This window comes from Sus scrofa, chromosome 7 (genome assembly GCF_000003025.6).
Source record: "Sus scrofa isolate TJ Tabasco breed Duroc chromosome 7, Sscrofa11.1, whole genome shotgun sequence".
NCBI lineage: Eukaryota > Metazoa > Chordata > Mammalia > Artiodactyla > Suidae > Sus > Sus scrofa.
The window spans coordinates 96,488,801-96,509,920 of NC_010449.5; the positions used below are offsets into that span (position 1 = coordinate 96,488,801).

The 21,120-nt window shown below is 42.4% G+C and overlaps 1 protein-coding gene across 2 annotated transcripts in view; it reads left to right on the forward strand.

The window, feature by feature from the left end:
* PSEN1 (presenilin 1) overlaps window positions 1–21,120 on the forward strand; it is an 89,706-nt gene that overhangs the window by 10,622 nt on the left and 57,964 nt on the right. The window contains exons 2-3 of one of the 2 annotated variants that reach the window (XM_005666340.3): window positions 1,924–2,005; window positions 2,099–2,226. In XM_005666340.3, coding sequence (XP_005666397.1) covers window positions 2,152–2,226 — 75 coding nt within the window. In that variant the 5' untranslated portion in view covers window positions 1,924–2,005; window positions 2,099–2,151. 2 annotated transcript variants of the gene reach the window in all.

Sequence of the window (21,120 nt, forward strand, 5' to 3'; positions counted from 1 at the left end):
TGTGTCCCTAAAAAGCAAAAAAAAAAAAAAGAAAAAAAAGAAGAGTTTGTCATGATTTGAATGATCCAAAATAGGATATTAAGGGTTAATTTGAAGTTAATACCTTTACTAAAGGAGAGTTACTTTATATGTTTTTAATGAAAAATCTTTAGAATAAGAAAGAATATTTAGAGGGTAGAAGATCCTGAAGTTGAAAATGAAATAAGATGATGAAATGCTTTCACATAGATATGTACATGGTAATGTTTTATGTTTTAGATACTATAAATGAATTAGGATACTGCTTAGGTGTGGAAACAGATTTTTTCCTTCCATATTTCTAAAGACTTTCAATAAAAAAGTCATAGGAATTGGCTGATAGAAATTCAGGTGGACACGCAAATGAGAGTGTGGCCCCCCCATCTGTGAACTCTGGGGGACAGAGTGATGGTGTAAACAAGGCAGTGCCAGAATTCAGAGAAGAGGCTGGGAGTCAGGACTCTGTGATTTTTGTCCTGGTCTGCCCAGTTATGGGCTTTTAAGCAAGTCACTGAACTTGGGTCCCCTTCTGTTTTCGTAAAATAGGTATGTTACTGGTTTATCCTGCCTTCTTGGGGCATTGTGGTAAGGAGAAAATGATATGATAAAAAGAAATTTTGCAAAATTAAAAGCACTAAACAAGTAATTTTATGACAATATAAATTAAGTTGGATTGGTCAGCACTGAAAAAGGAATTTTTTTTTTTTTGCTTTTTAGGGCCATACCTCTGGCATATGGGGCTTCCCAGGCTAGGGGTCACATTGGAGCTGTAGCTGCCAGCCTATGCCACAGCCACAGCAACTCGGAATCCAAGACTCGTCTGCGACCTACACCACAGCTCACGGCAACACCAGATCCTTAACCCACTGAGCAAGGCCAGGGATCAAACCTTCTTCCTCATGGATGCTAGTCAGATTTGTAAACTGCTGAGCCACAACAAGAACTCCTGAAAAAGGAATGTTGTGAGCATTCTTTTTTTTTTTTTTTTTTTTTGTCTTTTGTTGTTATTGCTATTTCTTGGGCCGCTCCCGCGGCATATGGAGATTCCCAGGCTAGGGGTTGAATCGGAGCTGTAGCCACCGGCCTACGCCAGAGCCACAGCAACACGGGATCCGAGCCGCGTCTGCAACCTACACCACAGCTCACGGCAACGCAGATCGTTAACCCACTGAGCAAGGGCAGGGACCGAACCCGCAACCTCATGGTTCCTAGTCGGATTCGTTAACCACTGCGCCACGACGGGGACTCCTTGTGAGCATTCTTGAAGGTCATTTAGCTTCCTTTGCTCTACATCTGAAATCATTAGATATCATTGTGATTGAAAATATTTGGGGCGTTCCCGTTGTGGCTCAGCAGAAACGAATCTGACTAGTGTCCATGAGGACACAGATTTGATTCCTGGCCTCCCTCAGTGGGTTAAGGATCCGGTATTGCCGTGAGTTGTAGTGTATGTTGAAGACATGGCTCAGATCCTGCATTGCTGTGGTTGAGGTGTGGGCTAGCAGCTGCAGCTCTGATTTGACCCCTAACCTGGGAACCTCAGTATGCCTTGGGTGTGGCCCTAAAACGACCAAAAAAAAAAAAAAAAAAAGGTTTTTTCAAGTAGGTCTACTCATTATCAAGAGGTGTTTTGAGCTGACAGAAGCTTGTCAGTTGAAAGTCTTGGCAATTAAATACATTTCTGTAGCATTGAGAACTATGTTTAGATACTTACCATCGCAACACAACAATGGGAGGAAAAAGTATGTATATATGTATGTGTAACTTGGTCCCCATGCTGTACAGCGGGGAAAAAAAAGAAATACATTTCTGATGTATAAATTAGGCTTAGAAGTATCTAATAGATATGAATGGATTTAATATGATTTGACCAGCTCTGGGTAACCTGCTAAAATCCTATTTCAGACCTAATCCGGGAGCCTGCAAGTAAGAGCAACCTGTGAAGTTCTTAGAAAGCTTGGCCTGGAGGAGAACACATGAAAGAAAGGTTTGCTTTTTCTCAAAGTAATTTAAGAAAATGTTTCAAAATTAAAGTATAATCGTAATGCACTAAAGACTGGGTTTTTTTTCCCCTTTTCAGAACCCCAGGAGGCTCTGATTTCTGTGAAAAAGTATTTCTATACGGTTGTTCCAATGACAGAGTTACCTGCACCCTTGTCCTACTTCCAGAATGCCCAGATGTCCGAGGACAACCACCTGAGCAATACTGTACGTAGCCAGGTACTGTAAACTGCCCTTTCAGACTGTGGATTCAGTGACCACCTCCCTCACCTTCAGGAGAGGCTCAGGGGGCTGAGCAGGCTCTCTCTCTCCTTTACCACATTTACATACTTGCCGAACTGTAAGAAAGGAAAAGTATTGCACCATTTGGTGCAGGGGACACAAGGCTGTGAGTCTTGGGTGTTGATACAGTTCCTCCCTGGCTCAGACCTCTCCTCCCCCATTGACGGCTTTCTGCAGCTTTCCTAGCTATTTATGATTCTGCCTCTGTTGCTCTCACTCTTCTGTGGGCTGAGTACCTTTTGCTTACTCTTAGTTTTTCAGTGCCTAGTCTGGTTCTTGACAGTGCTCAGTAAGTGCTCACTGGCAGAATGACGAATGCAACGCTGAGTGTAGAAGTCCTAAGAGAGGCCAAAGGAGAACATCAGGAAAGGGGTGTAATCCGCGGCATGGGCCACAGAGACTCTTCACTGGCTGCGCACACATACCCAAGCTGTCTGCCACTCTGCTAGCTAATCATTACCGGTTGAAGACAGAGTCCACAGATGGCCCGTGAGATGGCTGGGGAATAGGTAGGATTTTTAGAGGTGGAGCCAGAATGGGGAAGAACACAAGCAACTATAAGCTATGCAGGCTTATGTGGGGGTGGGGAGGGTGGGCTAGGCTTTCCTCTATTAGAACCAGAGAATAGACCCAATGGTGAAAGGAAACAGGTTCAGGATCAGTAAAAAGAATTTTCTCACAGTTACTGTACATCTGAAAGAGCGTGGTGGACTGCCTGTGTGCTAGTGTGTGCCTGTCACTAAAAGCAGTACAGAGGCTGGAAGAGCAATGCACTAGAGTCCTGCGTGGTCTGGAAGTTCCTTTTACACTCTAAAGATTTAGAATTCCAATTCAGGGTCAAAATGTGAGGAGGAAGGCATCACAAAGTAGACTTTGATGGATGCGTAGGATTAGAGTAGAGCAAACTGGGAAAGTCATTACTGATAGAGGAAATAACACCAGTGGAGGGAGAATTTTCCTACAATGTAAATTGACAGGGAGTGTGTGTCTGGAGAGGCAGATCACACTGTATTGCTAGAACATTTTTCAACAAGTGCAGTCAAGCTAAAATGATCAAAGGAAGCCCTGAAAGAGAACCCCTGAGGGTCTAGGGGTGGGGGAAGTGGGGCTGTTGTACCTTGTGCCTTGGTGTGTGGTTAATTAGGGGTAGTACAGGAGTTTCTTGGTGGCTCAGTGGGTTAAGGATCCTGCATTATCACTGCTATGGCTCAGGGTCACTGTTGTGATGTGAGTTCGATCCCTCGTCCTGGAACTTCCACATGCCATAAAAAAATAAATAAGGGAAGGTATAAGAGGCTGGTTTTTCTGGCAACGCATTTGCTCCTCTGCTGTGTTGGCAGCTTGACTTACTCCTTTCTGCCATTCCCTGGGAATGGCCTTCTGAAAAGTTAGGCTGGGCTGGATTATAAAATTCTTTGGATACAGGTTATAAAAGTTGGCACGCTGCAGACTTTGTACTCATTTTCAAACTGTTACTTCAGGGGAGGGAGAGGGAAAGTGGGAACGGCGGACTTGGGTCTCTGGGTGCCCCTTCCTTAACCAGAGCAGCTGCTATTTTAATCTGTTTTGTGTATTGATCTTTCGTGGATCCCTTTGAGCAAAAGATCCCACAATTAACAAAGTTTTGAAAAAAACGCAATTACATGTCACTCATCTGCTATAAGCCCTCTGAAGACTTCTCGTCGCAGAATAAATCTAGTCTCTGAGGTTTTCACCTTCACCTCCCTGCCCTCTCCTGCCGCTTAGCCCTCCCCTCCCGAGCTGCTTCCTCACTACTGACTCTGGACCCTGGGTGCTCCTCCCACTCTCAGGTGGCTCTCTTTGCTTCCCTTTGGGTCACCTCTTGAGTCACTTTATCAGTGAGGCCTGGCCTTCCTCAGCTCCCCCTCCCTTCCCTGCCCCTGGGCACTCCCTCTGCCCTTGCTCTGCTTTCCTTGTGCTGTAACACTTACCATTATTTCTGGCATACGCTCTCCTTAATGTGCTTTGTTTACCTGCCTCTCTCCAAGAACAGTGAGCTCTCCACCCTTCATGTAAAATTGTTGTGGGTTTTTTTTTTCGGTCTTTTTGTCTTTTCCAGGGCCGCTCCCAAGGCATATGGAGGTTCTCAGGCTAGGGGTCGAATTGGAGCTGTAGCCACCTACACCACAGCCACAGCAACTTGGGATCCGAGCTGAGTCTGTGACCTACACCACACCTCATGGCAACGCTGGATCCTTAACCCACTGAGCAAGGCGAGGGATTAAACCTGCAACCTTATGGTTCCTAGTCGAATTTATTAACACTGAGCCACAACGGGAACTCCCAGTGTGATATTGTTTATATCCCACATACTCAAGTTTTGTGGCGCTTTCATGGTATTTTTCTCCACCCTTTTTTTCTTCTTTTTTTTAGGGCCCCCACACTCAGGCATATGGAAGTTCCCAGGCTAGGGGTTGAACCGGAGCTGTAGCCACCAGCCTACGCCAGAGCCACAGCAACTCAGAATCCAAGCCACAGCTTGTGGCAGTGCCAGATCCTTAACCCTCTGACTAAGGCCAGGGAATTAACCTGCATCCTCCCAGATGCTATGTCAGGTTCTTAACCCTCTGAGCCACAATGGGAACTCTTTTTTTTTTTTTTTTAAATACTTTAGTGACTGATAAATTGAAGAAAAGGGTGCTCTAGAGGAGGTGCAGTTAACACAGGATTGTTAGTGGTAATTACATGTGTTCATGGTTTAATTTTAGCAAGTTTTAGACCTCAGGTTCTCAGTGATAGCCTTTCACATCTCTTAGGGCACCACTGTCTAGAAAATCAGGCCTAATTAAGTTTTTTTAATTTTGACTTCGCTATGGTTAATATGTCATATCAGTTTACCTTTTGTTTATTTCCTTAAAAATACTTTCTGCAACTTGCAAAGCTCTCATGTAGTATACATTTTCTTATTTTTCAGTTGTCATGAGTTAAGTGTTATTCCCATTTTACAGTTAAAATGCTTTCCCAGGCCACATAGAAAATTAAATGGCAAACCTGGGACTTAAGATCCTTTCCAATTCCAAACTTGTTCCAGTGTTCTTTCTGTTCTTCCAATTGTCTCTTACCCCAGAAAAATGTGGTAATATTGAAAGGAGATACTGTATGAAAAAGTGCTGGGGAAGAAAAATATGAAGGCTGTGTATTCATTTTGCACCAGTGTACTCTACAAAACCCCAAAGAAAGAAGAAAAGAATCTCATCACTGTGGGTTTTTAGCTATAAAGAAGCCATTGTATAAGCAAATGCACTGGTTAGTTGTGGAAAAATAGGGGTAGGTCCCTTCAAATTGAATTGGCCATAGAAGACTACTTGCAAGCAGCTCTTTTATTTCTGTTGTTAGATAACGGCGTTGTTAAATACCCGAAGACCAGCTTCTGCAGGCGTAAAAAAATCCCTATCAGGCTCACTTCTTCCTTATTTACTCAGGACTAGTTTAGAGGAATCAAAAGGAAATGGAGGAGTTCCCGTCGTGGCGCAGTGGTTAACGAATCCGACTAGGAACCATGAGGTGGCGGGTTCGGTCCCTGCGCTTGCTCAGTGGGTTAACGATCCGGCGTTGCGGTGAGCTGTGGTGTAGGCTGCAGACGCGGCTCGGATCCCATGCTGCTGTGGCTCTGGCATAGGCCGGCAGCTACAGCTCCGATTAGACCCCTAGCCTGGGAACCTCCATATGCCGCGGGAGCGGCCCAAGAAATAGCAACAACAAAAGACAAAAAAAAAAAAAAGGAAATGGAGACGTGTGGGAAGTCGGAATCTTTCCACACTCCTTGGGAGAGGAAACCATCATGTTGCGTGTCCTCAGCGTGTTGGATGCTGTGCTAGGTACTGTCACAAACGTTACGGAGCGGGTTTGCTTTTTGTTTTCTGTTTGTTTTTTTTTTTGTCTTTTTAGGGTCATACCCGTGGCATATGGAAGTTCCCAGGCCGAATTGGAGCTATAGCTACCAGCCTACACCACAGCCACAGCAACTCGGAACTTAAGCTGCTTCTGCGAACTGCATCACAGCTCACTCATAGCAACGCCAGATCCTTAACTCACTGTGCGAGGCCAGGGATCAAACCCACGTCCTCGTGGATACTAGTCAGATTTGTTACCACTGAGCCACAATGGCAACTCCACATTATATAGTTTTAGGGCCTGGCATTTGGGGGACATTTACCATGAATGAGCAGATTTCCTGCTGTCTTCCTCTCCTTGGAATGCCTACTCTGTGGAAGTGCTTGTATGATTATGTCTCTAGACTACACTAACATGCTGGTTTACGTCAGATATTACAAAAAGGAAAAATTCATTGACATATTTTTGAAGGGGAGTGAACAGTTTGCCTACAGATTATTCAAAGGTCAGCGTGAAAAAGCGGATCCTCTGTTCCTTTCCTTTACTCAGCATCTCCCACCAGGAGTTCCCATTGTGGCTCAGTGGTAATGAATCCAACTAGTATCCATAAAGTAGCTATGGATAGCTATGTATGAAGCTCATTTCTTAGTAACTAATTTTTTTCATCTATGAAATCAGATGATGTGCTAAATAAATTTTCTTCCAGAAGTTCTGTCGTGACCAAAAGTTAAGGTGGCCAACTGTCTTGCTGTGCCTGAGACTGAGAGGTTTCTGAAACACAAGAGAGACTTTTTAGTTTTAAAACTACGATAGGGGCGTTCCCATCGTGGCGCAGTGGTTAACGAATCCGACTAGGAACCATGAGGTTGCGGGTTCGGTCCCTGCCCTTGCTCAGTGGGTTGGGGATCCGGCGTTGCCGTGAGCTGTGGTGTAGGTTGCAGACGCGGCTCGGATCCCAAGTTGCTGTGGCTCTGGTGTAGGCCAGTGGCTACAGCTCCAATTAGACCCCTAGTCTGGGAACCTCCATATGCCGCAGGAGCGGCCCTAGAAATGGCAAAAGGACAAAAAAAAAAAAAAAAAAAAAAAAAAAAAAAAAAAACTAGGATAGATGTGGAATTCCCATTGTGGCTCAGCAGGTTAAGAACTCGATGTTGTCTCTGTGAGGATGTGGGTTCGAATCCATGGGTTAAGGGTCTGGCATTGCTGTAATTGCCTTGTAGGTTACAGATGCAGCTTGGATCCAGTGTTGCTATGGCTGTGTTGTAGGCCTCAAATGAAGCTCCGATTTGACCCCAAGCCAGGAAATTTCCATATGCTGCAGGTGCAGCCAGAAAAAGGAAAAAACAGAAACACTAGGACAGTCATGAGAAAATAGGATCAAGCTGATTATAAGAAAGTATAATGAAGTTGAAATCAATTTTGAATCTGATTAACCAAGTCTTATTCAGTTAGGTGAATTTCTTGTGTGACTTCAGGTATTGTTACATGGTATATTGTTAGTGTTCAAGTAGGAGATAATATTTAAAGCATTTTTCTCTTTCCAAAAGTCAAATGTTGACCTTGGCTTTATTCTTTAGCCCTTAGCAGATAGAGTGATGAGCAGCCATAGCCCAAAAAATAGGTTTCCTTTTGTAGGCTGCTGTAGAGAATCTCATTCACACGGAAAGGATTTGAAATTTGATGAAGTTAATCAGAGAGCTGAAAAAGAGTGGGTTTTTTAAAAACCCAAATATTTCTCAGGTTCTCATTATGTAATATTTTAAGCACACACAGAAAAGTATGGCAAAATAGTAATAATGAGCACCCATAATGATGCTACCACTTTAGCATCTTGTATTATTTGCTCTGTATACTTTATTTTTAAAGATTATTTTCGCTAAGCCTTTTCTGTTCCTGTTATATACTAATTGTACACTAACCAAACGACAAAATTGCGCATTTAATTTGGAAAGTTAGACTAGTTACATAACAAAAAGAAATTACAGATAAAATGGAAGCACCTCGAGCTCCTGTTGTAGCTAAGGGAGTTAAGAATCCTACTAGTCTCTGTGAGGATGCAGGTTCGATTCTTGGCCTCACTGAGTGGGTTAAAGATCTGCTGTTGCTACAAGCTTAAGCTTAGGTTGCAGACATGGCTTGGATCTGGCTTGGCTGTGGTGTAGGCCAGCAGTTGCAGCTCAGATTTGACCCCTAGCCTGGGAACTTCCATATGCTGCAAACACAGCCCTAAAAAGAAAAAAACAAAACAAAACAAAACCCAAAACAAAGAAAAAAAAAAAAAAACAGAAAGATACAAAGAGAAATTGAAGCAACTCTCTGATATTCCCTTTAAAAAACATTTTTTTTAGGTTGAACCCATGGTATGCTGAAGTTCCTGGGTCGGGAATGGAACCTGAGCCACAATAGTGACAATGCCAAATCCTTAACCTCTAGGCCACCCAAGAACTCCTCCCCTCCTTTTCTTGGAATAGTAGTTACAATGCTGAATTTGGTGGTTATCGTGCTTACTACAAATACTTATGAATATAAACAGTATTAAATATTATATATTACTTTGCATGTTTTAAAACTTTCTATAAAGTGTGTGTGTATAGAAAAAAATTCTGTGTTTTTGAAATTTATATATTAATAGGTACTTGTTGCAGAAGAGACCTTTTTTGTAATTTGGGGGGGGTATTTTTAGGGCTGCTCCTGTGGCTTATGGAGGTTCCCAGGCTAGGGGTTAAATCGAAGCTACAGCTGCTGGCCTACACTACTGTCACAGCAATGCAGGATCCTTAACCCTGTGAGCAAGTCCAGGGATTGAACCCACATCCTCGTGAATACTGTTTGGGTTCGTTAACCACTGAACCAAGATGGGAACTCCTGTTTTTGTAATTTATATATAGGTGCATGTAGTACCAGTTCGTTAATTTTATTTTGTGACTATATTAGAAGGATCTGTATATAAATATTTGATAGTTTACAGTTTTTCACAGTAGCCAACAGTGTTGCAATGACATCCTGTTTTTTTTGGGGGGGGGGTCTTTTTGTCTTTTTAGGGCCGCATCTGTGGCATATGGAGGTTCTCAGGCTAGGGGTTAAATTGGAGCTACAGCTGCTGGCCACAGCCACAGCAACATGGGATCTGGGCCATGTCTGTCACCTATACCACAGCCACAGCAACGCTGGATCCTTAACCTACTGAGCAAGGTCAGGGATCGAACCTGAATCCTCATGGATACTAACCAGGTTCATTAACCACTGAGCCGTGACGAGAACTCCAGCAATAACATTCTAATTCATGAATCCTTCTGCACATGTGTGGGTTTCTCAAGGATAATTGCGATTGGGTGTATGGATCTTAAACTGTACTAGAAATTTTCAGTATGCTCTCCACGGTGGTTAAATATCAAGAGTTATGGCAGTTTCATTCTGTTACATCCTTACCAGTTCTTGGTATTACTTGTCAGTCAGATGGGTTTGAAATGTTAATCTTGCGTTATTTTAGTTGTATTTCCCTGATTTCTAATAAGGTTGAGTTTTTTTTTTTCTTATGCTTTTTGGCCACTTGCATTCCCTGTTTTGTGAATTACCTGTTCATTTTCTTTGCCCATTTTTCTATGGGTTGTCTTTTTCTTACGATTGTGTCTAAAATAATTTGGGGGGAATAGAGATAGCAATCTCATGCTGGCAATATGCTTTTCACATATTTTCTCCTAGTCAGTAGCTTTAATTTGCTTATGGCACATAGTAAGTAGGTGAATTATCCTTTCCTTTTGAAGATAAAAATTATTTGTATTTTTTCCAGTAAAAATTAGTTTAAGAAAAATATTCAGCAACCTGAATGTGAAAAAAGCTTTTCTATATTTTATGAAGACAGGTTGAGGTAGACTGTACTGGAAACTTCTGTGCAGCTTAGCTAATGTTTATAAGTTCCATTTATTGTTTGACTTCAGTACCAGAAAACAAAGACAAGGAAAAGATGTGTAATTTTCCCTTTTATTTTTACCCACATGTTCTATAATATAGTTATCTCATAATTTAAATAGAAAGCTTTTTTTTTTTCCTTTTCCTTTTTTCTCTTTTATGGCTGCACCCAAAGTATATGGAAGTTCCCAGGCCAGGAATTGAATCTGAGCTGCAAGTTGCGGCAACACCAGATCCCTTAACTCACTGCACCACTCTGGGACCCAGCCTGCATCTCTGCAGCTACCCAAGCTACTGCAGTTAGATTCTTTTATTATTATTATTATTATTTTTAATTTTTTGTCTTTTTTTGCCATTTCTTGGGCCGCTCCCACGGCATATGGAGATTCCCAGGCTAGGGGTCTAATCGGAGCTGTAGCTGTCAGCCTACGCCAGAGCCACAGCAACGCGGGATCGGAGCCACATCTGCGACCTACACCACAGCTCACGGCAATGCTGGATCGTTAACCCACTGAGGAAGGGCAGGGATTGAACCCGCAACCTTATGGTTCCTAGTCGGATTCGTTAACCACTGTGCCACGACGGGAACTCCTACAGTTAGATTCTTAACCCATTGCGCCATGGTGGGAACTCCAAGAAAGCTCTTTTCAAAGAGAAAAAAAAATTTTTTTTTGTCTTTCTGCCTTTTCTGGGGCCGCTCCCTCGGCATATGGAGGTTCCCAGGCTAAGGGTCTAATCGGAGATGTACCCCCCGGCCTACGCCACAGCAGCGTGGAGTCCGAGCGCGTCTGCAACCTACACCACAGCTCACGGCAACCTCGGATCCGTAACCCACTGAGCAAGGCCAGGGATCGAACCCGCAACCTCATGGTTCCTAGTCAGATTCGTTAACAACTGAGCCACGATGGGAACTCCTAAAGAGAAAAATTTTTGAATGTGAAGAAAGGACGCAAAAGGACACCGACTGCCTAGGGAATATCTGTGGAAAGGGGAGAAGCATTCACAGACTCCATGATGCCTAACAGTAGGGGGGAATGACAACAGCTGATATAAAAGGAACCCCGAACAAAGTATGAGAGTGTGGAATCTGATTTGAATTTGAATACCTGTATTGGTAATTGGAGTTTATATTATGCCCATATAACTGATGACAATTTCAGGCATGTTTGTCAGTCTCCATTTAAAAAGACTGAAATGCTTACAGTGCATTACAGAAAATTTTCAATAAAAGCATTGAGTTTTTGAACTTACCCTTTAGGCAAGCATTCATTTCTAGAAAACTAGCCTATTTAGAACATCTTAATTCCTGTCAATAACAGATCAGGAGAGTTACATTGTTTGTACCTTTTCACTTTTTAGAATTTTTTACTTTCTTTGGCTTCTTGACCTCTAAAGTTGTAATCCCTAAAGGCAGAACTTTTTTAGAGTTTATTGGCTACCTATTATCTCTAAACCAGTTCAGTTTAGAGATTATTGGCTACCTATTATCTCTAAACCAGTTCAGTACAGATCTCCAGCAAAAGAAACGGTTTTAGGAGAAAAAAAGCAAGAGAAAATTTTAAGTTTTGTTTTTGCAAATGAAAGTTTGGAGCGAATCTTATGAATTGGTTAAGGTCTTCATCCTTCATGTGAGAGGGTCCTGTGGGCTGTTCTCTGGACAACTCCCTCCGCCTTAGCCATTCACATCACTGCTCTTGCTGTCTCATATCTGCACTGCTGTCAGCATGTGGGGCAAAGCTCCAGCTTTTTGTTTTTTGGCTTTTGGTTTTTTTTTTTAATTAAAAAAAAATCTTTGGCCTGCACCCACAGCTTATGGAAGTTTCCGGGCCAGGAATCTAATGTATACCACAGCAGTGACCCAAGACACTGCAGTGACAATACCAGATCGCTAACCCGCTGCACCACAAGTGAACTCCAGAGCTCCAGTTTTTATGTAGAACAGCTGTCAAACAATAGTTGGCATGTCACAAGAATCAAGTAAAGAATCCATTTTATTTATTTTTCCCTCAAGAATGCGTGTCCCAGGAGTTCCTATCGTGGCGCAGTGGAAATGAATCCGACTAGGAACCATGAGGTTGCAGGTTCGATCCCTGGCCTTGCTCAGTGGGTTAAGGATCTGACGTTGCCATGTGCTGTGGTGTAGGTCGCAGACTCGGCTCGGATCCTGTGTGGCTGTGGTTATGACTCTGGCCGGGGCTGTAGCTCTGATTTGATCCCTAGCCTGGGAATCTCCATATGCCAAGGGTACAGCCGTAAAAAGACAAAAAAAAAAAAAAAAAAAAAAAAAGAAAGAATTAAGTGTAGTAGTTCCTTGGTGCCTCAGAAAGATTAAGGATCCAGCATTGTTACTGCAGCGGTCTGGGTCACTTCTGTTGTAAGGGTTTGATTCCTGGCTGGGGAACTTCCACATGCCCAAGGAGCTGCCAAAAAAATAAAAACATTAAATTCGGAGAACTTTTATTAAGTTATTACCAAATCATGCACTAGCAGAACTAACTTCATTTTCTAGATGATGGTGGGTCACTTTTTTAAAGTGTGAGAATTCCTATAAAATTAAACAATACAAACATGTAAGGTATTGAAAGTGGTGATTAAGTACTTGGGATGTTGCCAGGAAAGAAAATACACGACAGGAGTGATCTAAATCTACCTTGAATCAGGTCCACAGGCTCAATCAGCCTTTCAGTAATAGTTTTATTTTACTTTTTATAGTAATAATTTGTTTTCCTATTATGTCAAAATGAAATAAAGAGAAAAAGAACTTGAAAATCTTGGTGACCTCTGGAGAAACATGCTTATTTTTGCATGAGAGCAAAGTCAGAAATCTTTGGCACAGTTTTTTTTTTTTTTTTTTTTTGTCTTTTTGCTATTTCTTGGGCTGCTCCCGCGGCATATGGAGGTTCCCAGGCTAGGGGTCGAATCGGAGCTGTAGCTGCCGGCCTATGCCAGAGCCACAGCAGCATGGGATCCGAGCCGCGTCTGCAGCCTACACCACAGCTCACCGCAACGCCGGATCGTTAACCCACTGAGCAAGCGCAGGGACCGAACCCGCCACCTCATGGTTCCTAGTCGGATTCGTTAACCACTGCGCCACGACGGGAACTTCTGGCACAGTTCTTAATAGTTTGTTTAAAAAATTCAAGTCTAACACAACAGCACTATAAATGTTAAATATTATCTCTAACCAGTTATATCAGCTGTTCAGGGAAATGACAACCTTCCTTGATGATAGAGTAATGTTTAAAGCTCTAAACTCCAGGGACTCAAATAGCCTGGCAGGTGCTGGATAGAATTCCACATGCTGTTGGAAACATATTGCGTATGATTAATAAATATTTTCATATTTTCCACGTAACTTGCCAGTTCTTCAGTTAAGCTACTCTTCCAGTTTTCCCTATAGTGCAGGCTTAAGAGAGTCGCTTTTCTAATTGTGGAAATCCAAACAGTATCTGTAAAATCATAGGATTGATATTTTTCTTATAAATAAATATTCATCTTAAATAATATGCAGACTATAAATATATCAACATAATGGAATACAGTGTAATTTTTCAGCAAGTTGTCTTACTTCATGGGAATATATACATTAAATAATATTTGATGAAAAAATAGGATGCAAAATTTGTGAACATTCACCATAACTGTGTACCTGTGTGTGTGTGTATGTTGAAAAACACTGAAATTTGGGATGTTGTAAGAATAGGTTGTTTTCTTTATAAAATCACCTAAGTCCATATTCAGCAATACAAAATTATAAACTTAAATATAGCAAAAACTGCCATGAACAAAAACCAAACTGGGCAAAGGCTTATAATGCCTAATGACAGATATATCTTAATATGCAAAGAATTCTTATGAAGTCAAAAAGAATACATGGAGTTCCCATCATGGTGCAATGGAAACGAAGCCGACTAGGAACCGGGAGGTTGCGAGTTCAATCCTTGGCCTCACTCAGCGGGTTAAGGATCCGGCGTTGCTATGAGCTGTGGTGTAGGTCAAAGATGAGGCTCAGATCCGGCGTTGCTATGAGCTGTGGTGTAGGTCAAAGATGAGGCTCAGATCCTGTGTGGCTGTGGCTGTGGCATAGGCTGGCAGCCTTGTCCCTGATTTGACCCCTAACCTGGGAACCTCTGTATGCCACAGGTGTGGCCATAAAAAAGCAAAAAAAAAAAAAAAAAAATTATTGAAACATTATTTGTAACAGAGTTTGAGGTAACCTCAGTCTTACTTGATTCTTTACCGTCAGTAGTATAAGGTGATGGTGAATAGTAGGATCTTTTGACTAAACTGTGTGAATTAGAATTTGCTCTATAACTTCTTAGATCTGGGATCTTTGGCAAACAATATGATCTCTCTAAGCTTCAGTTTCTTCATCTGTTGAATGAAGTTTATTGTATTAATCAACTCAGAGTTTTATTAAGACTAAATGAGATAACTCACCTGAAGTGCTTAGCAGAGTGTCTCACATACATAGTCAACACATCTTAGCTTTTTAGGGCCACACTTGTGGCATATGGAAATTCCCAGGCTAGCGGTTGAGTTGGAGCTGTAGCTGCTGACTTACATACACCACAAGCACAGCAATGCCATATCCGAGCTGCATCTGCTACCTATATCACAGCTCACAGCAACACTGGATCTTTAACTCACTGAGCAAACCAGGACTTGAACCCACATCCTCATGGATACTAGTCAGGTTTGTTACCACTGAGCCACAATAGGAATTTCCGTCTTAGCAATTAATAGCATATTTGTCATTATTACTGTGCTGCAACTGTAATGTTTAAGTTGAAGTATATTGGGAGTTCCCATCATGGTGCAGCGGAAACAAATCTGACTGGGAACCATGAGGTTGCGGGTTCGATCCCTGGCCTCAGTGGGTTAAAGATCCGGCGTTGTCGTGAGCTGAGATGTAGGTCAGCTGAGATGTAGGTCGAAGACGTGGCTTGGATCCTGAGTTGCTGTGGCTGTGGTGTAGGCCAGCAACTGTAGCTCTGATTAGACTCCTAGCCTGGGAACCTCCATATGCTGTGGGTGCAGCCCTAAATAGCAAAAATAAAAATAAGTTGAGGTATATTTACAAGTATTGTAAAGGTATCTTACACACCTTAAGTGATAAAAGCAAATTGAGGATCATGGCTTTAAAAACGTCTAAGGACATGAGATTGCTCACCATATTCAGTGAGGAGCAGAGATGAGGGAGGACATTTACTTTTTAGGCTATAAACACAAGTTGACAACACTTTCACAAATTTCTAATAAATGTTTATAAACCTTTGTTTATAATATTTCTTTTCATTACAGAAATAAAACTATGCTTTATTAAAAGTGTAAAGGTAAGGCAGGCACTATGCTTTATTAAAAGTGCCTCCACAGCTTTTGCTGCTTGAGGAACTACTCTCCCTGCTTGAGGGTCCACATGCCTTCAGTGGCTGGACCTGTACTTGCATCATGTTCTAAAGTAAGGAGAAGAGAGAAAGAATTAAAACGAAGCCTCCCACCCACTGGTGTAGGAGCTCTGGGGAAATCTGGCTTCATAAAACTCACTTCCCACATACTCACCACTTCCCATGGGACCCCACCCTCCCTGAAACTTACAACACTTGTAGGATGAGTAATCCTTCCTCTGCCACTGAAATGCAATCATTTATAATGGCTACAACACTGGTTTTTCTGCACCTTAAAAATAGCCTTTAAGGGCCAAACTGTGCAGGGGTAAAAAGATCATTGGTTGCCAGGGTATAGGGGGAAGGGAGGGATAAATAGGCAGAGCATGGAGGGTTTTTAGGACAGTGAAATTATTCTGTGTTATTATGGTAAATGTATTTTTTTTTTTTTTTGTCTTTTGTCTTTGTTTTGTTGTTGCTGTTGCTATTTCTTGGGCCGCTCCCGCGGCATATGGAGGTTCCCAGGCTAGGGGTTGAATTGGACCTGTAGCCACCGGCCTACGCCAGAGCCACAGCAACGCGGGATCCGAGCCGCGTCTGCAACCTACACCACAGCTCACGGCAACGCCGGATCGTTAACCCACTGAGCGAGGGCAGGGACCGAACCCGCAACCTCATGGTTCCTTGTCGGATTCGTTAACCACTGCGCCACGACGGGAACTCCTGGTGAATGTATTTATTATAAAATTTCCAAACTCCATAGAGTGTATAATACAAGAGTGAACCCTAAGTTATGATAATGAAACATCAATGTAGATTCATTGATTTTAAAGGAGTTCCTGTTGTGGCACAGTGGAATCTGACCAGTACCCATGAGGATGCAGGTTTGATCCCTGGCCTTGCTTAGTTGAGTTAAGGATCCATTGTTGCCATGAGCTGTGGTATAGGTTGTTGACGAGGCTCAGATCTGGTATTGCTGTGGCTGTGGTGTAGGGTGGCAGCTACAGCTCTGATTTGACCTCTGGCCTGGGAACTTCCATATGCTGCAGGTGTGGCCCTAAAAAGACAAAAAAAAAAAAAAGTGCAACTCTGGTGTAGGATGTTGACAGTGGGAAGGCTGTACAGGGGAAGAGATATATGGGAACTCTGTACTTTCTGCTCAGTTTTGAAATGAACTTAAAATAGCTCTTAGAAATAAGGTTTAGGGGGTCCCTGGTGGCTCAGTGGGATAAAGACCTGACGTTGTCCACTGCTATGCCTTGGGTCACAGCTGTGGCATGGGTTTGAACCCTGGCCCTCAAACTTCCTCATGTCACCAGCACAGCCACTTAAAAAAAAGGGTGTATGTGTGTGTGTGTTTTCTAATTAAGAAAGAAATGAGCAGTTCCTGTTGTGACTCTGGGGTAAGGACCCAGTATTATTTCTATAATAATAGAGGACGCACATACAGTGCCTGGCCACACTCAGTGGGTTAAGGATCCGGTGTTGCCAAAAGCTGTGGTTTAGGTTGAAGATGTGGCTCAGATCTGGCTTTACCATGGTTATGGTGTAGGCCTTGGCTGCCGCTGTGATTCGACCCCTGGCCCAGGAACTTCCACATGGCGCAGGTGCATCTGTAAAAAGAAAAAAGGAAAGAAATGAGCTACCAAGCCACACATACAGAGAGGCCTTTATGTTCTTATCTTTTAGAAATATATACTAAAATATTTATGAAGGAAATGATATGTCTGAGCTTGCCTCAAAATAATACCCAGGGGGGAGTTCCCATCATGGCTCAGTGGTTAATGAATCCGACTAGGAACCATGAGGGAGGTTGCAGGTTTGATCCCTGGCCTTGCTCAGTGGGTTAGGGATCTGGTGTTGCTGTGTGCTCTGGTGTAGTTCGCAGACATGGCTCAGATCTGGCGTTGCTGTGGCTCTGGTGTAGGCCAGCAGCTGTAGTTCCGATTAGACCCCTAGCCTGGAAACCTCCATGTGCCGAGTGTGAGGCCCTAGAAAAGACACAAAAAAGACACACACAAAAATACCAGGGACAAAGTGGGTGGAAAACAAATGGAATAAGATTAGCTATGAGATGGCAATAATGGAAGCTGGTAAAGTATGCATGTGTCTTTATTTTACGCTTTTTTTTTTTTTTTTTTTTTTGGTCTTTCTGTCTTTTTAGGGCCGCACCCAAGGCATATGGAGGTTCCCAGGCTAGGGGTCCAATTGGAGCTGTAGCCGCCAGCCTACACCACAGCCACACCAACGCCAGATCCAAGCCGCATCTTCGATCTACACCACAGCTTATGGCAATGCTGGATCCTTAACCCACTGAGCGAGGCCAGGGATCAAACCTGCATCCTCATGGATGCCAGTCAGGTTCACTAACCGCTGAGCCACGACAGGAACTCCCTTCATTTTACACTTCTGACAATACTTGTTTTAACTTCCTCCATAATAAAAAGTTTGTTTTTAATGTCTTAAAAATAATGCTGGAGTTCCTGTTGTGGCTCAGTGGGTTAAAAACTCGACTTGTATTCATGAGGATTCAGGTTCAATCCCTGGCCTTACTTAGTGGGTTAAGGATCCCACGTTGCTGTGGCTGTGGCATAGGCCTGCAACTGCAGCTCCAATTTGACCCAAGCCTGGAAACTTCCATGTGCTATGAGTGTGGCCTTATAAAAGCAAAATAGGAGTTCCCGTTGTGGCTCGGTGGTTAATGAATCCGACTAGGATCCATGAGGTTGCAGGTTTGATCCCTGACCTTGCTCAGTGGGTTAAGGATCTGGCGTTGCCGTGAGCTGTGGTGTAGGTCGCAGACGCGGCTCGGATCCCACGTTGCTGTGGCTGTGGTGTAGGCTGGCGGCTACAGCTCTGATTAGACCCCTAGCCTGGGAACCTCCATGTGCTGAGGGAGCAGCCCTAGAAAAGGCAAAAAGGCAAAAAAAAGGGGGGGGGAATATAAATAAATAAATCAATCTGAAGTCATCATTCTAATATTTAGCCAAAATTTTTTCATTTTGGAATCCCTCAGTAGTTCTAGTGTCACCTTCGTAATGTGACAGTTTTTATCACCTTCCTAATGTGACAGTTTTTAAAGGACCTACACACCTCTTTGAGAAAAACGCTTTTTATAAAATAGCTTTATTAAGTTATAATTGTCTTACAGTGAGCTGAATAGTCAGAATAATGAATATAACCATCACCCCTAAAAGTTTCCTCATGTTCCCTTGTACTCTCTCTCTCCTGCTCCTCCGCATCAGCTCTCTGTCCCTAGGCAATCACTGATCAGATTTGTGTCATTGTATTCTAGTTTTCATTTCCTAAAATTTTATATAAATAAAGTCTTACAGTACATACTCTTTTGTAAGGCTTCTTTCATTCAGCATAATTATTTCAAGATTCATTATCATTACAGCATGTGTCAGTAGTTCCTTGTTTTTGCTGTGTTTTATTCCATTATATGAATATATCCCATTGTTTTTTTTTTTTTTTTTTTACCATTCACTTGTTGATGGATATTTGCATTGTTTCTGGGTTTGGGTTATATAAATAACATAATAGAACATTCATATATAAATCTTTTTTTTTTTTTTGTCTTTTTGCTGTTTCTCGGGCCTCTCCCGCGGCATATGGAGGTTCCCAGGCTAGGGGTCGAATCGGAGCTGTAGCCACCGGCCTACGCCAGAGCCACAGCAACGCGGGATCCGAGCTGAGTCTGCAACCTACACCACAGCTCACGGCAACGCCAGATCCTTAACCCACTGAGCAAGGGCAGGGACAGAACCCGCAAGCTCATGGTTCCTAGTCGGATTCGTTAACCACTGCGCCACGACGGGAACTCCCATAAATCTTTGAATGGACATAATGCTTTCATTTATTTTGAGTACATACCTAAAGGTAGAATATGATCCAGTGTGGTAGGTATATATTTAACTTCTTAAGATATTATCAAACAGTTTTCCAAATTGGTTGTGTAATTTTGCACCAGCAGTCTTATGAAAGTTCCAGTTCTTCCATGTTCTTATCAGCCCTTGTTACAGTCTTTTCAGTTTTTTAGTCATCCTAGTGGGTGGGTACTGATATCATTGTGGTTTTAATTTGCATTTCTCTGAATAATGATGTTAAATATCTCTGTGTGTGTGCTTGTCATGTTCAAATCTTTGGTGGAGTATCTGTTCAAATCTCTTGCTCAGTTTTTAAATTGAGTTGTTTGCTTTCTTATTGAGTTTTGCAAATTCTTTATTCTGGATACAAGTCCTTTGACATATATGTATGATTTTCTCTGCCGGTATATGGAGTTCCCAGGCCAGGGGTTAGATGTGAATTGCAGCTCCTGGGCTAGGGATCGAACCTGTGTCCCAGTGCCCCCAAGATACCACCAGTGTGATTGCTCTACAGCAGGAACTCCTTCACAGTGTCTTTTGAAGAGCAGAAATAGATCAATTTAAATATTGATGAAATCCCTTTTATCTATTTTTCTTTTTCTGGATCTCTTTTCTTTTTGAGGTCATATCTAATAAATACTTGCTTAACTCATTCTCAAAAGTTGTTTCCTACATACTACTTCTGGAAGCTTTATAGTTTTAGGTTTTATGTTTAGGTCTGCATAATGAGTGTAATTTTTTGTATGTGGTATGAAGTATGGATCAAAGTTCATTTTTCTCCATTTGGATGTCCAGTTGTTTCAGCACCATTTGTTGAAAAAGACTATCCTTTTGCCATTGAATTGCCTTTGCACCTTTGGCAAAAATCACTTGTCCATTTGTGTCAGGCTGTTTCTCGGCTCTCTGTTCTATTTGTGCCAATACTATGTTTTTTTGATAACTGTGACTATATAAGAAGTCTTGCAAGAGTTCCTATTGTGGAGACAAGGGAACAAACCTGACTAGTATCCATGAGGATGAGGGTTGGATCCTTGGCCTCACTCAATGGGTCGGAGATCCGGCATTGCTGTGAGCTGTGGTGTAGGTTGCAGACACAGCTTGGATCCCGCGTTGCTGTGGCTGTGGTGTAGGCTGGTGGCTACAGCTCTGATTCAGCCCCTAGCCTGGGAACCTCCATAGGCTGCAAGTGGAACCCTAAAACACAAACAAACAAAGTCTTACAGCATTAATTCTCCAGCTTCCAAGGTTGTTTTGGATATCCTAGATCTTTTATTTCCATATCAATTTAATAAATATTTCTAAAAAACAGCTGATTGAGATTGCATTGAATCTACAGATCAGTTGAGGGGCTTGGTAGAATCGACACCTTACTAATATTGAGTCTTCGAATTCATGAACATGCACTATATCTCTACATTTATTTAGGTCTTTAAAAATTTTTTTAATTGTATTAAATAACAACATAAAATTTAAAATTTACCATCTTAGCCAATTTTTTTTTTTCCTTCTTAGGGCCAAACACACAACATTTGGAAGTTCCCAGGCTAAGGGTAAAATTAGAACTACAGCTGCCGGCCTATGCTGCAACCACAGCAACTCAGGATCCAAGCTGAGTCTCTGACCTACACCACAGCTCATAGCAATGCCGGATATCTGACCTACTGAGTGAGGCCAGAGAACGAACCTTCACCCTCATGGATACTAATCAGATTCATTTCTGTTGTGCCGCAATGGGAACTCCCCCAATTTTTTTTTTTTTTTTTTTTTTTTTTTTTTTTTTAATGGCTGCACCCACAGCG